The sequence below is a fragment of the Panthera pardus genome, unplaced genomic scaffold (assembly GCF_024362965.1).
Source record: "Panthera pardus isolate Hobbes unplaced genomic scaffold, ASM2436296v1 HiC_scaffold_11, whole genome shotgun sequence".
Taxonomy (NCBI): domain Eukaryota; kingdom Metazoa; phylum Chordata; class Mammalia; order Carnivora; family Felidae; genus Panthera; species Panthera pardus.
Genome location: NW_026526666.1, coordinates 34,350,990 through 34,367,379, shown reverse-complemented (window position 1 = coordinate 34,367,379; position 16,390 = coordinate 34,350,990). Strand labels below are relative to the sequence as shown.

The 16,390-nt window shown below is 33.7% G+C and overlaps 1 protein-coding gene across 5 annotated transcripts in view; it reads right to left on the bottom strand.

Annotated features, from left to right (window-relative positions):
- COL24A1 (collagen type XXIV alpha 1 chain) overlaps positions 1 to 16,390 on the bottom strand; it is a 413,859-nt gene that overhangs the window by 389,210 nt on the left and 8,259 nt on the right. For 4 of the 5 annotated variants that reach the window (XM_019414025.2, XM_019414026.2, XM_019414023.2 and 1 more), the window contains exons 3-4: positions 14,253 to 14,317; positions 1,160 to 2,511 (exon numbers count right to left, since the gene is read on the bottom strand). In XM_019414025.2, the coding sequence (XP_019269570.2) occupies positions 1,160 to 2,511; positions 14,253 to 14,317 (1,417 nt within the window). Of the gene's footprint in view, positions 1 to 1,159; positions 2,512 to 14,252; positions 14,318 to 16,390 lie in introns of those variants that run through there. The other variant, XM_019414028.2, reaches the window with a different exon arrangement.

Sequence of the window (16,390 nt, the reverse complement as noted above, 5' to 3'; positions counted from 1 at the left end):
TTTAATATATATTTTAGTCTGCTTGTAATTAAAAATATTATTTTCTAAACACATAAAAGTTGATTACTTAACATATACAAATATAAAAGGCAAAAACATAATGTTTCTAATGTGATTTTTTTAACGTTTATTCATTTTTGAGACACAGAGAGAAACAGAGTGTGAGTGGGGCAGGGGCAGAGAAAGAAGGAGACACAGAATCCCAAGCAGACTCCAGGGTCTAAGGTGTCAGCACAGAGCCTGACATAGGGCTCGAACTCACAGACCATGACATCATAACTTGAGCTGAAGTCAGACACTTAACCAGCCGAGCCACCCAGCTCCCCCCAATGTAATTTTAAATAGCTTAAAGTGGGTTTTAAATGATTTATAAATTTTTCATATGTTCATCTGTAATTGCACCTACACAACGAAAGAATTTCAGAGCTAAAAACATCAATCTATTATCATATAGTTTTGTTTATACATTATCAAATAAGTGATTTGGCTGTTTGCTTGTTTTTTTCATTGAATAGGCCAATGAGCTCTTAGTTACTTTTTGTATTAGGTAGATGGAGCTTTTATTAATCTGTAAATCTAAATTAACTATACCATTAAAGGTGTAATGAAATATGTTACATTTAGAACAATAATGTAAGGTTTTGCTTTTTACCAGGCAGTGATTCACTACAAAATTATCTCTAAAGTAAATTTTACTATTTTAGTTCATTTGATATTATTTTGCTGAAAGAAGGGTTTAATGATTATCAATTAATTTAATTGATGTATTTAACGTGTTTTTCTTTAGTGTACTATAACTTTTATATCCTTCTCTTAACATGACTGTGTATAAGTCTATGGTTTTTCTATAAAGAATGCTAATGCAAATTTAGCAGTTGAATTCTTGGTTGAACTTCAACTGAACAAGAAAAACATATAGCTTACTCACCATTTTATCAGAATTAAGTAACCTTTCAGCCTGCCAATATAAACAACAAAAAATATAATATTTAAGCCAACACTGCATTCTGGCTGGATGCATTATAGTAACCGTAAATTCATCACTATAGCCAGGATACATGTCTGAAACAGATCTGATCTATTCTGTATTCTTCAGTCTAGTGATTTTTGATAAGTTAATGCATTAAGACAGATTTAAAAAACAATGACAACAACTTACGGGAGGTCCAGTGTCCCCTTTTGGCCCTCTCAGATTCTCCATTTCGAGCATTGTATTAAGATCCTCATAATAATAATAATAATCATAAAGGTCAGTCTCATAGCTATTTTCGATGGGATAGGTAGCATCAGGATCAATTTCACCTTCCTTCCTTAGGTCAAGGTGATTGTCCACAGATGGCTCATCTGTCACTCTGTATAAGGTTGTGTTTAAAATCTGTTGCAGTTCCGTTAGTTCATTAGTGTGTAGATTTGCTGTGATAGCCTTCTTGAGATTAGTAATTGTTTCTTGTTTTATATGTGGAAGAATAGATGATATCTTCTTAAATGGTGACAGACCAGTTAGTTTATCATTATGTTGTGTGACATTGTCGGATACATTTGAAAAAGAACTAAATTTCTCCTTGCTATTTGTTTTCGCCTTTTTGAGATGATGGGTCATTGACAGACTTAAATTTGTCTGAGTATGTTCCTCATTGATCATTTCTTTGTCTTGAATTCCATGGTTTACAAGATCCACAGCAGAAACATTCCTTGAATGAAGAGAAATGAATTGAGATTTTGATATTTGGTGTTCTTGTTGCTTATGGACTGTTGCAGAATCATTATTTATGATATTTGGAATGTTTTTGCCTTTGGTAAATGTGTCCTCAGACAGCACTTTTTCACCAAATTGTTTGGGCAAGGGAGAGTTTTCCAGTATCTCAGCTGGTACGATGGTTGTATGAAGATGGTTTGTCTCAGGGTGACAACGATGTTTCACATATCTACAATAGTTTGCAGATGCTTCTGCAGAAGGAATAATATCCAACTGACATACTATTCCTTCAAAATGGACAGAATTATTATTCATACTTCCTAGTGTAAACACACTGTTAGAATCAAAAGTCTGGACTTCCAAAAGAGTCTCTCTGCTAAAATATTTCTTTCCACACTCAACAGACATTGAAACAACTTTGTTTCTAATAGTAATGGCAAAGAAGTGCCATCGCTCATCATGAACACTGTAGTTGAAAAACACAGACTGCTTTCCTCCAAGGTATACTACTAATTTTTTAGGTAATAATTGCACTCCTAATTGCAGTCTATTTTTATTTCTAATGCTGAAGAGAAATGCATTGTTTACTCTATGTGACTGTAACCCAATTAATATTGTAAATGGCTGTTCTAAGTTGAATGGTAAAATTTTCATGAGAGGTGACTCAATATAAGCATCATTTGTTAAAATGACACCTGATTCTGTTAAATGGACCCCCTGAGGTAATGGTGTAGATGATGATGGTACAGCAGTCACTGATGATGAGTGTCTTACATCTTTGTCTCCAAGGCCTAGTTGATGAAGAATATCTATGCCTGGAAATTAAAAAGAGAGAGAGAAAGAGAAAGAGAAAGAATCTTACTCTCATGCATTCAGGTGTTCATATGAATGTTTGAGTATGAGAAAATATTCCTTGTCTGTATCAACAGTAATCCCTAAAATAAGCATGCTCTATCAATTTCCAGTTCACGAGAAATATGGGGAGGAAGAGTAAAATGTTATACTCAGTAATTTGGAACACACACACATGTAAGCACATACTAATGCGTGCATACATGCACACACACACACACACACACACACACACACACACACACACAACCTATATTCCTAAACCTAAAATTTAGTAAATGCTCTCTCATTTTTCTCAATCAATTAAGGAATCATATTTGTTACTCCAATGAATATTACTTCTTTAATTTGGAACTTAAAATTTTATGACTTCTAAGTTAAAGAGAAACTGGGGACACAGTTACAAAAAGAAATTTATAACTTGAAAACAACTGTACAAATTAAGTTCACATAATCTTTTAAACTATAATTTTTCAGGTTTTTTCCCCTGATAGCCTTCTGGAAATTTACAAGTTACGCAAGAGTTCTCCCTGTGCCTGATACTGTAAGGGTGTGCTACACATAAAGTATCCAGTCACCCTGATATCTCCTGGACAAGCAAACTTAAATTCCTATTGTTGATGATTACCATACTTTTTCTTTCCCTTCCAAGTTTCTCTTGCTTCTGTTATTTTCTCAGTTCTCCAAGGTAATTTTTATCAAAGCAATTTTTAGACCCTTTCCAATATTTATTATATAATATGAAATATAGGTCGTATATAACATAAACTTTATATATAGGTTGTACATAATATAAACTTTATATAATAATGGCTTTTTTCTGGTTTATTTTTATTGCAATGTTACTAATAGTATACTGTTTATCTCCCCTATCCAATTATAAACTCTTGGAAGACAGATTCTGTGTCTAATTAATTATTGGATATCTACTATTCTTGCCTTGCAAATAGTTCTATAATTTCTAAATGAATGAATTTGCCCTACCAGGATCTTATCAGATGTCGCATTTCTTTCTATAGTCTTATAAAATTAAATACAATTTGTGAAGAATGATGAATCCTGTATTAGAGATATAGAACAGTTTAGTCAGGCACAGAATCATTATTATTTTGGGTGTTATAAATCTCCTACCTGTAACTTTGTATATATGTAATCATTTCTAACAAGAAATGTCAAAGAATATGAATTCATAACTGTGATAAGTAAGAAAAAAGCTTTTGTAGATTAGCCAAAAAAATGTGAATTATCTTAGTTTTTCCTTTATAGGAAATTAGTAGACATTAGATAATTCATGTTTATTACAAACAGCAAAATTAATAGCAAATGTCACTCATGCATAATCTAGCAAAACAATTAAAATGTTTTCTCACCCAAGAGCTTTATAAAATACTCAGGTGTTTTATTTTATGGTTATAACAACCATCATTTTATTTATAAAGCAGTCATAGTTTTATAATAGTTTCAAATGTTATAAATGTTTGTTTCTAAAACAGTATGACAGTGTCTCTTAAACTTTTCCACCAAAACATTCCTAACATTAGTTTAGAATTATATGTGTCTCCAGGAATCTGGAGGAATATTTTAAAGAGGCCCCATAAAAATAAAACAAAAAATCTTTGACTTCTCATGTTTTACAATTATAATTTAGGAAAAACTTTAATTTTTCTCTATAATATGGCTATATTTGTTTTAATATATAACACGAATTACCAGTGAAATCAGTTAACTATCCCCATCCTCAATCTTCATTGAAAATTTATATTCCTGGAACAACTGTCTGCTTAGTCGGTGACTCTGAGTATTCTTGCACAATGGTTTCTGCCTCTAAGAAGGTGCATATCTCAATCTGAGAAGTAATCTGTGTTAGAAACACTGCTCCTTTGAAAATCACGACACTTAAAGTGTATATAATCATATATTTTGTGAAAGTTATCATTATAATATGCCAAATAGGCTATCCTTACACAAAGGAAGTACCATATTTATGTGGCATGATATCAAGGGCTTCTCCTAAGCCCAAAGAAATAACCCCTGCTATATACGGCCTCAAATTTCTGATTCCATTAAAGGAAATATCACTGGAAAGGATATTATTTGAAACCTGTGTTATATATACATGTGTGTGTGTTTAATATTTCATATATTTTCCTTCAATTCTAATTTAGAGTTTTTATAACAAATAGCTGAGATTTTTAAAAAGTCAAAAGTCTTTGAGAATTTGCTATTCATAAGTTTCTTGTTATCAAACCATCTTTCCATTCCTGAAATAAAAGCTACTTGATGGTTATATGTTACTCTTTTGATACCTTGCTGGATTCTTGAAGAACAACGTATATAGAATCATTACATCAATATTTACAAGTTAAGACTGGTCTGTTTTTTCTCATATTGTACTACCTTTATCAACTATAGTATTGATTCATTATTTTCTATGACCTAGTTTAAGTAGAATTTATTAGGCTAAGTTTTAAAAACAGAAAGTACAAATTAGACACCATTCTCTAATCACAATGCTAACAAGTTAGATTTTAATAACAAAATCAGAAAAAAAAAACAAAACCTTTAACTGGAAAATTTAAAGATTTTCTCCTAAATCATTGGGGTCATTGGGAAAATACAAATAAAAATTACACAGTTTTTAGAAAAATAACAAAAATTAAAATACTACATACCAAAATCTATGGGATATAGCTTAAGAATTATATTTTAGATAGATTTGTATTTTTGTTCTATTATCTTTAAAATGATAAAAATATACAATGTCCCTAGTCCTCTTTATTTAGACATATCTATTATTTCTTTCCTATGGATAGTGTTTCCTTTTCCTTTTTTCTCCCTTCCTCCCTTTCTCTTACTATCAGAATTAGCTTCCTAGTATTGACTTTTTTATTATTAAATATCTTTATAGTACTTTTTATTTGATTTATCAGCTTTGGATAATATTAATTCCCAGCCAGCTTCTACATATGAGCCAATCAGCAAACTTAATACACTTCCTGTCTTTTTTCCCTCTTCCCTTCCCATTTATCAGTGATTGGACCATTCCTACATTTGTATGGCATTTATATTCAGTTCTGTTCCCAAATTTTCTTCTTATACAGCCAGTCTTTGTAATCGTTATCTCAGTTATTTCCTTTTTGATGAAGTTTATCCTCTATTAGTCTCCTCAAGAAGCGTTCATGGAAAATTTCCTGGATATTTGACTTTTTAGAATTGTTTGTTGGTAGCCTCGTATCTTAAGTTTCACTGGATATAAAATTCTTTGTTGATACTTTCTTTGAATATCTTAGAGATATGATTCCACTGTCTATTGGTGTGGAATGTTAGGAAAGAAAAGTCTGAAGTCGGCTAATTTTCTCTCTCTAAATGACTCTTTTTTTTTTTTTAACCAACATGCCCCAAAGAGCTGTTCTTTATCTTTGAAGTAAAGTGCAGATTTTATTAGGATATGGCTTCATATTGACCATTCTGGATAAATGTTTCCAGGCATATAGATGCCCATTTGTTGTTTAGATTCAAGTTTAGTTGTTGTTGCTTGCTTCAGCAAAGTTTTCATGAATTACATCCTTGAATATTCTATTTTATAGTTTTGGTTTTCTTCTTCAAAAATTCCTATTATAATAATGTTTAATCTCCACTGCTGTCTTCTGTGTCTGTTATTCTTTGTAATCTCTTAAAATATGTTCTTTATCTTCAGTTCTGTTTGATTTTCTCACTTCTGTCTTTACCATGTTTCCTATAATGTCTAATCTCTCTTTGTGCTCCTTCCAATTTCATCTTGATTTATAAAATTGTTTTCCTACGACATCTTTTTCTGAGTTCTACAAGCTCACAATTCATATCCTTTTAATGTCTTGCCATCTCTTCCTTCTCCTGAGTTCTTATATTTCTGTTTTATGATCTTCCTTCATAGAGGTGATTTTTTTTATGTGTACATTCTCATTTTGCTCCTTTCTCCTATATCTTCCTTATTGTACCCTTCTATTTAGTCTGTTATAGTTATTTTTAGTTACTTATTATTTCATAGCCCAACAATTTATAGAAGGATGCTGGGGAGAAGACAGAGGGCCATGCCTTCCAAATCTCAAAACCCAAAGGGCTCTTTCAGCATTACCAGAGTTTCCTTCTCAAATGGCTTTTTGATATACCTAGCCTTTTTCTCTGAACCTTCTAGCAGAACTTCTATAGCCAGCCTAGCTGGCAACACTTTACTCTCCCTCCTCTCTATCCATTCTCATTGGTATATGCTTCAGAATGAATCCTTCACCTTAGGAAGTAGATTTGTGCATGTTTTGGGATCTGTCCCCACTGGCCATTTAGCTACTATGTGTGCTTCTTGACCCCGGGCAGCTTCTGTCCACCCCAGATCCTGTAGCACTTGTTTCGTACAAGGGCTAAAGGTGAAATATTTCAGGGTATGCTCTTCATCTTTAGGAAGTGGGGTTATGCTGGCACTTAGATGCTTTTGTCAGCATATTTTGAGTTTGCAAATATTATCAGTCCCCTAGTTTTGCTGAAAATGGAGTTTTCAGGGTTATTATTTCATTAATTTTTTTATGATATCTAGAAATGGAAGTAAGAAGATAATTTCTCATGGTTTCAAGTTTATACACTTCAAGTATATACCTATTTCACAGATGAAGAATCTGAGGCCCAGAAAGATTAAATAACCTGGTCAACATCACACAGCTGATAAATAGTAGAAATAGATATGAGTCCAGTCAGTGTAGCTTCAAAGTCTCTAATCTTTGCCTCATCACACTGCCTTACAGGCAATGTGTTCTCCACATCACCTCATATTTCCTTTGGCAAGCCTCAGGAATTAATCATTATTCCCACAGAATCTCACAGTGGGGAATATTCTGTAAGTGGCCACCAGAGTTGGTATCTGAGTGCATTTCTAAATGCTAATCCAGTTTTTCACTTTCAAATCTTAGTGTGAATATGTTTAACAAATGCTTTGAGCAGATATTGATGGGAGAACAGAGGACTCTTAAGGATAAAAGGCACAGATGAGAGGGGGTGGGGAGAATAGGAGAAAGACTTCTGTCAGAGAACAGACTCTTCATTGTTAATTTAGGTCTGGCCCTTGATATCACCAAATTGCAATTTGGAGGTTAAATTTAGGTAATTGGTACCAGTGAATATAGCAAAACAAATAAACAAAAAACGTACTTGTCTATAATAAATTACTTGTTTCATGAGTGGCCCTAACCGCATAATCAATCCAGTTTGTGTCATACAGGAAATCAGTTACTTTTTAAAGAATATTGATTACCAACCAGGCACTTTATTAAGTGCTTTGCATTTTTTTCATTAAGAATTTTTTTTAATTTTAATTTATTTTTTTTTATTTGAGTACAGTTGGCACACAACGTTCCATTAGTCTCCAGTGTTCAGCATAATGATTCAACAAGTCTGCATGTTATGCTGTGCTCACCATATGTGTAGGTACCATCTGTCACCATGCAATGCTGTTACAATACCATTATATTCCTTATGCTGTGCCTTTCATCCCCATGACTTCTTTTCCATAACGGGAAGCCTGTACCTGCCACTCCCCTTCATCCGTTTTACCCATCCCCCCACCCCCCTTCCCTCTGGCAACTATCAATTTGTTCTCTATATTTATCAGTCTGATTCTGAGTTTAGTTTGTTTATTCATTTGTTTTTTGTTTTTAGATTCCACATGAGTGAAATCATATGGTATTTGTCTTTCTCAGTCTGAATTATTTCACTTGTGCTTTGCATTTTTTTAAGGAATAAAAATAACAGCAGCATTTATTAATTCTACATACCAAGCACTGGTCTCACAACTTTATTAAGCCACATAATTCTCACAATAGCCCTACGAGGTAGGTACTATTGTTAACTCTGACAGTTATAAAAACTAGGTCACAGAGAATTTAAATAACTTTCCCAAGGTCACTCAAGTAGGATATAGAGGCAGAATTTGAAAGCAGACAGTCCTCTGGACCCAAATTCTCAGCATGGCAACTTTAAAGAATGCATATGTCCTCTAACAGCAGAACTGATTCTCAAACAGAGAATAAATCATGGTGTCACCAAGACAACACTTTACTCTTTTTACTGTAAACACCAAGCCTAATGACTTCATCCAAAACATGATTTCAATAACCACACATGCTGACTCACAAACTTCTCTTCTGGACTTGCATATCCAATTGCCTACTGAATTTATGCAATAGAGATTAGATGTCCTGCAAGCACTTCTAACTCAACATATTTTCCCCCAAATCTGTTCCTCTTACTTTAGTGCCTCTCTCACTGAAGAGCCCCACTATCAAACCACTAGCCAGAGTAATATTTTTATAGTGTGAATTATATCATGCCACTCTCCTGAACAAAATCCTCCAATGGCTTCCCGTTGCAGTAAAAATACAATCCAAACCCTTTCCATGGTGTTATGAAACCTATGCCATCCACTCCCTTCTTACCTTTCTTGATCTCCTCTCTTTTCATTTCATCCCACCTTACTTAGTAACAGCCACACTGGTCTTTTCTTATTCCTTAAAACCACTAACCTCATTTTGAATTCGTGGTATTTGTACTTATTATTCTTTGTGTTTAGAATGCTCCAAACCTTTAGTTCATTCAGATCTAGGCTCAGATGTGACCTCTTCAAAGAGGTCTTCCCTGACAATAATATCTAAAAGATAAAATAGTCATCCATCTGGCCCCAGTGATTCTCCAATATCTTACTTACTATGCTTTATTTTTTCTTCACAGCACTAAAAATTTAGGGAGACATAATTAACAAATATATTATATATATATATATATATATGTATATATATATATATATATATATATATATATATATATATAAAATCATATATATCACATTTCATATGCATATACATTATATACCACACTATATATGTATACATGGTCCATGAGGGTAGTACTTCATCTTGTTTTACTGTTATATTCCAACATATAGAATAATGACTAAAACAAAGTGGGTCCAAAGTATTGTTTGAAAGAATGAATGAATCAATCAACCATCTAATGCAGAAACCTGGCAACACCACTGATACTTCCTTTCCACCCATTCTCCATAGCTATTTAGTCATCAAGTCCAATACAAGCCTTAGTTAAGCTCTCTTTACTCTTAGATTATCATATTAGGCTCCTAATAGATTTCTCTGCCTCTTGTAAGACACCCTTATCCAATCTGTCATCCACACTGCTGCCAGAAAAACCTTTCTAAAATACAGAACAAAATGAACATTTAGTTCATGACACTGCTTCCTATAACACCTCGGTGGTTCTCACAGCTTTTAGTACAAAACTCAAATTTCTTATTTCAACCCTCAGACTCTTAGTGATCTAATCCCTGCCTGCATTTCTAGTCTCGCATCTCATGCCTTCCTAACAAGCTTTCTTTTTTTTAATTTCTGCTACATGTCAAAGGTGATCAAACCTAAAAGATCAAAACAGGAAAGTTTAGAATGTAGGAAAAAAGGATCACTCTCAGCAAGATAGTATACTAGAAATAAAAGGGAATCATTAAACAAGGAATGAAGTATCCATGGTCTTTCAGCCTTGTGGATATCCTGTTTAAAAAAACCTTTTTACCATTCTCCATCTCCTCAATCTTTCATTAAAGGATTATGGCTTCATTTTTTTTTAATGTTTGTTTAGTTTTGAGAGAGCAGGGGAGGGGCAGAGAGAGAGGGAAACACAGAATCTGAAACAGGCTCTAGGCTTTAAGCTGGAAGCTCAGAGCCCAATGCAGGGCTTGAACTCATGAACTGCGAGATCATGACCTGAGCCAAAGTCTGATGCTTAACCGACTGAGCCATCCAGGCACACCCCTTCTTTTGTTAATGTTTTAGGACTTCATTTTAAAATAAGTTTCTCACTGGTATTCATATGAAATGGTGAGTCTGTGACACAGTTGATGAGGCTGAGTAGATTGGCACATTTAAGAATATCCTTATAACTGTGAGTGGTATGGTGGTTTTATTGCAAACTGTCAAGTTATACAAGTGAATCATTGGGACCCCCATCTTGATTTCACTTTTTCAAGTCCTCCCACCCTTTCCACTATGGCACCCAAAGCCTATAGGCTACTTGTGTAGTAAAAAATTTAACCTTGCCCAAAGAACAGGCATGTTTGTTCTTCGCTCCTGGGAGGTACTCTCTTAAGCTCTTGAATATCTTGCCTGATAAAAATATTTTTGTTTATCTGAGGGTTGTGGACCACATAAGATAGTCCCATAATGTGATTTATAGTAAGAGATTTGGTCATGTGGCTCAAGAGGGCCTGGAGACTGAGGTCAGCTACATGGTCAGTCCACCACGTCTACATGACGGTGCCCCAATAAAGACTCTGGACATAAGGGCTCAGGTGAGCAATATCCTGGTTGGCAATATCCTGGGCAGATTGTCACATGTCATTGCTGGGAAAGTTGACACTGACTCCACTGAGAGAAGACAAACTGGAAGCTCCATATGCAGGACTTTCCTAGACCCTAACTCAAGTGTCACTTCCCTGGGTTGATTTTAATCTATATCCCTGGTGCAATAAACCATAACAGTGAGTATAACAGATTTCACTCGGTTCTATGAGTCTTCTAGAGCATTATTGAGACTGAAAGTCATCTTGAGGACCCTTAAACTTGATGTTGGTCCAATGCCCCCTCACATATTTTTCCTTTGATGATATCTGCTCACTCCATGGCATTCTTCAATCTCAATTTTTTTTAACCTCTCTTAAGTTTCTTGCCATATCAAGATGAATGTGTGTGTTTTTTTAAATCCCATTCTTTCAGACCCTTGCTAAGTATATCCCTGCATGCTAAATTTACTCTTTAAATTACCTCCTTTTTAAGCTTTCAGTATAATTTTGGTTTGTTGTTGTTTTGTTATATATTAATGACAAATACATCCTACTCAATTCTCTAATAAAATAAATAGAAAGAAAACACTAACACAAGAGAATTCCCAGAAAATTAAAGATGTTTCTACATTGAAAGGGCCTACTGAATGCCCAGCACATTAAGTTGAAAAAAGACCTGTACCAAGGCACATTATTGCAAAATTTCAAAACATCAAGGATAAACAGATGATCTGAAATATTTAAGAAAGAAAATAAAACAGTCACCTATAAAGAATTAGTATAAAAGATTTCTTGAACTGCAAGGCAGAAGGCAATGTCTTTAAAACAGAGAAAACTATTTACAGCCCAAAATTATGTACCCACCCAGATTACCCTCATGCTCATGTGTGAAATAAACACATTTTTGGAAATGTAATGTACACATTTTCAGGAGGCCACTGGATGATACACTACATTCAACTAAGGAAATGGATGATGAAAACGAAACACGAGTTCTAGGACACTGGATTTAACACAGATGCGAGGCATTAACTCTACAGGAAGCTTAGAGAATTACCAATCCACAGAAGAACAGGAGAATTTTAGCTCCTAGAAGGAATCATCCCCCACCCAAATCAAATGGTTGGAATATTTGGTATTTTTTTGGAAAATCTTTTTCAAAGAAGGTTTAAAATTCTTTTGGAGTATCTGAGAAGAATTAGTGATAGTGACAACTCCTGATTAAATGTTACATTATTGTGTCATGCCAATTTAACAAAAAATCTACTTTAGGAAAAAAGTACTTCTAAGTTTCTGATAACACACTACTGTTTTCATTTCATTTCATTTTTTCTTTAACTCAGAAGTATCCAATTTTTGGATGTTAAAGAGGTTTTAACAAGATTTTTCTTTTTATTAAGAACTCACAATAAAATGTTATGGTTATAGAGAGACTAAAAATTGTGAAGTACACCCTGAAATAAAGGAGCATTATTTTGTATTCTATAAATGAAATCTTAAGGTTGAAAGATATTTCTTTCATTGGTTCCGAATTTTTTAAAAAAATCTATTCAAAAATATTGTTTTCCTTATATCTTTCTTTGCCTCAGTTTTTAATATCTTGATAATGCTACCTTTTGTAAAGTATTAAACTCATGACTCCAGCAGATGGCAATTATGAAGCAAGAAGATGTGTAGTGAAAAAAGAGTTTTTTGTTGTTGTCAGAGATAGCCTAGATTCAAGTACTACTGCATGAGCCTGAGCAAGCCCCTTCTTTGAGCCTTAGTTTCTTTATCTATAATCTCTATCCTGCAGGTTCATTATGAAGATTAGAATAATGTATATAAGTGCCGGCAAAATATATACGTAACTAATAATGGCAATTTTCTTTCTTTCTGATCTTCTCTGTGGTCCTGGAGGCTTACTTGTAAAGAATTTGTAGACTTCACAATCAAAATACTTGAGTTCAAATCTTAGTTCTTCCATTTATTATCCTGTAACCCTTGGAGTCGTTACTTATTCTTCTTAACCTTATTTCCAGCAATTCTATCACAGGCATAATTACAAAAAACCCTGTGATGGGATAGTGGCGAATATATATTCTACAAGCATGGGATTGGTACATGATAAGTTCTCAGAAGGTTTAAGTAATAACAATGAACCAGAAGATATAGTTTCTCTCCTCTTCATGGTTAATTAAAGCAAAATAAAGTAACAGAAATGACTTGGTAAGAATAGCATTTCATGAAGTTATATGTGACATGTGACCTATTTTAACCATTTCCCCATAAAATAGAATTAGAAAATGCCTTCCAAGATACATTTTAATTCCTCTACATGCTACTTGGCCGAGAATACTTACCTACTTATCACTTTGGTCAATCAGATACAGCAGTGCCCCTTCCTTTGTGCAACCTCTTGCTACCTATACATATTTCCCTTTCTTGTCTCTTTCTTACTGATATTTAGTTGATTGAACAAATTGCCAAGTGGCTTGTTGAATTGGTCACTGAATTGAAATCTTGGTTTTGTAAGAATAAATAATTTGGCAGCCCTGCTAATGTAAGACAGAGGAGTAAAAAAAAAAAAAATAATAATAATGGGGACATGGTGATGTCTGTAGTATGTCTGTAGATCCAGCATAGTTTCATAGTTTTTCTCTTTGACTTTGGCGTTTTAGTTTTTAACCTTTGACAAGACACTTGTTTTTACATTTTGAGGCCAGAGACACTATCTTACTTAAATTTCAATCGCTGGCAATTAAGATATTATGTGTCAAATACAAGATACTTTTTAAAATGTTGCTTAATAAATAAATTAGAGTATACACAGATTCCTGAAACTCTATCACCATACTACCAGAACAACTAGCTAGCAAGCAAAAAGAAAACATTGAATTATTTTCTAAGCCTCTCCATTTAAATCATATCCCAAACCCACTGGTATGCAAATTTTATTTTGTTTCTTAATGATGTAAATCTAGATGGAACATTTAGTATATGCTTGTGTTGTTTCAAGAAGTGCAAAGGTAATTCAGTCACAGCTTACCACCCCCAAGAACTCCCACTTAAAATGAAGTCACAAGCAAAGCCTTTTCACTGTACACAACTTCCCTTTTATAGAGAGTTTGCTTAAAAATGTAAGCAATTTCACAGACGGAAGATCTGAGTAATTTCTTAAAGGTCATATTTCCCCCCAAAATTGGTTTCTTCACCCTTACATTCTCATTGTACTGGGTAGAATTTTTTATTGTTGCATGTTGAATTTAAGGTTACGACGATTTTACAGTCATATACTTTGCTGTTTGGAAGCAGAATTTTTATATAAGCAAATACGTAGCAAAGTAGCTTTCTTACCTTGTTCTTGTGCATGAACAGCACTGTCTGCCACACATAGCACAATAAAATGAAGAAGCAGTTTCCTAAAAACAAAGGGGGTGGATTTGAGAGGATATTTACAACCTATAAATCATATAAAATCCAAAATGAACTGTAGTGCATGATTAAGAAGTAAGCTATTATTTTAATTAACACAGTATTTTAATAGTCATATTGGTTAAGAGCAAGGGCTCCAAATTTAATTCCACCTTTGCCACTTACTGTATGACTCAGGAGTACTTTCTATTGCCTTGGTGTTTCTTCATCTGTTAGATCTATCTCATAAGGTTTTTGTAAATTAAAAATTTTCATGTAAAGCACACAAAACAGTACCTGGCACACAGGAAGCACTCCATAAATGTGAACAAGTATAAATAATATTATCAATTATTATTATCACATATTATGTCAAATTATCATACATGCAATTTTATACAAAGTAATATGTTTACACAAAGCCACATAACTTATAGTCACTTAACCACAGTGTTTACAAATTGATGGAAACAGTAATTTATTTTTGAGAATGAGAGAAAGAGCAGAGGATGAGTAGAGGTGGGGCAGAGGGAGGGAAAGAGAGAGGGGGGAGGGAGGGAAAGAGGGAAAGAGGAAGAGAGAAAGAGAAAGAGAAAGAGAAAGAGAGAGAGAAAGAGAGAGAGAGTGATCTCTCTCATCTACTCATCTCACTCAAGTAGGCTCCACACCCAGTGCAGAGCTGGAAGCAGGGATAGATCTCATGACCATGAGATCAAGACCAGAGCTAAAATCAAGAGCTGCATGCTCAATCCACTGAGCCACCCATGTGCCCCAACAGTGATATGTTTAAATAAATGTTTATATGTAAAATCCTTTTGGTTATCATATTGAAGCCATTTGAATGTCACTTGCACTAAATTCATGATACTCCATTCAGTTCTGAAAACAGCAATGGCCTGTAGATGTCAACATCAAACATTCTGATTTGCAGTAATTTTGAGCATTGTACTCAATCACCGCAGATCAAAATGTTCATTCATATTGATAGCTAAGAAAAAATATTTTGTGATTTTTTTTTTAGTATAACCAAACTTTTGATAGATTTTGTTAAGGGGTCTTCATAATTGGCTATATCCACCACCCAAGTGAAATTCATAGAGATAAATTCAAAAAGGAATGATAAGCTTGCTGAAAACAGTATTTTATTACCCGATTCTGTTTTCTATTCTAAACCAGGGACTCCTCAAATGACATTTATGCAAAATGTAGTTCTGTAAGGAGTGATTACAAAGCCATCTGAAAATCACTTTTTCTTAAAAGTTCCTGGTATACTAAGAGCAGTTGGTACATTTCCTACTTATTACCAATAATAAATGTTTTTATCTTTATCAACTCATATAAGGAGCATGTTAACATAACAAAGATAATCTTTTACAAAGTGGGCCAACAATATATAATTGTACTATTCTCTTTGGTATAATGGAACTATCATTTGTATTAAAATGGTCTTAACCATATCTTAGTGAAAAATGTACAGTCTACGGTCATGCTCAGTACAGAGCACAGCTTTGATAAGACAGTTTTGATAGAATACTTAAAACTGTCGCCAACTCTATAAACTAATTAACTGAATAATTACAGAAATCTCAACTGATATGGGCAAATGGCTGAACCATAACATTTTAATGAAGCATATAATAGACTCTTATGTATGGTGTCATCCATGTAAAACAATGCTTAGTTTGCTAAAAGAACCCCCTGAGGAACTTGTGAAAAATGTAAATTCTGGGCTTGTCTCAGAGATTATGAATCATAAATTTGGAGTGAATCCTCAGTTTGGATACATTTTTAAGTAGGAGATTCTAATATAGATTGTGCGTATACCAAACTCTGAGAAAAAAAAGAATTTAGAACATTTTCTATTTATAGTTACATTGTACTTAAAACACAACTATTATTTTGTTAAAATCACATATATCTAATTTTATGACACAACATTAGGTTATCCAACCCTTGTGTTTTGTTTTATCCTTTTCTCCTGTTCTAGATCAGTGGTTTCAAACTTTGCTATGCATCAGAATCACCTGAAGGGCTTGTTAAAGATTGCTGGGCTCCACCCAGAGAGCTTCTGACTCACTAGG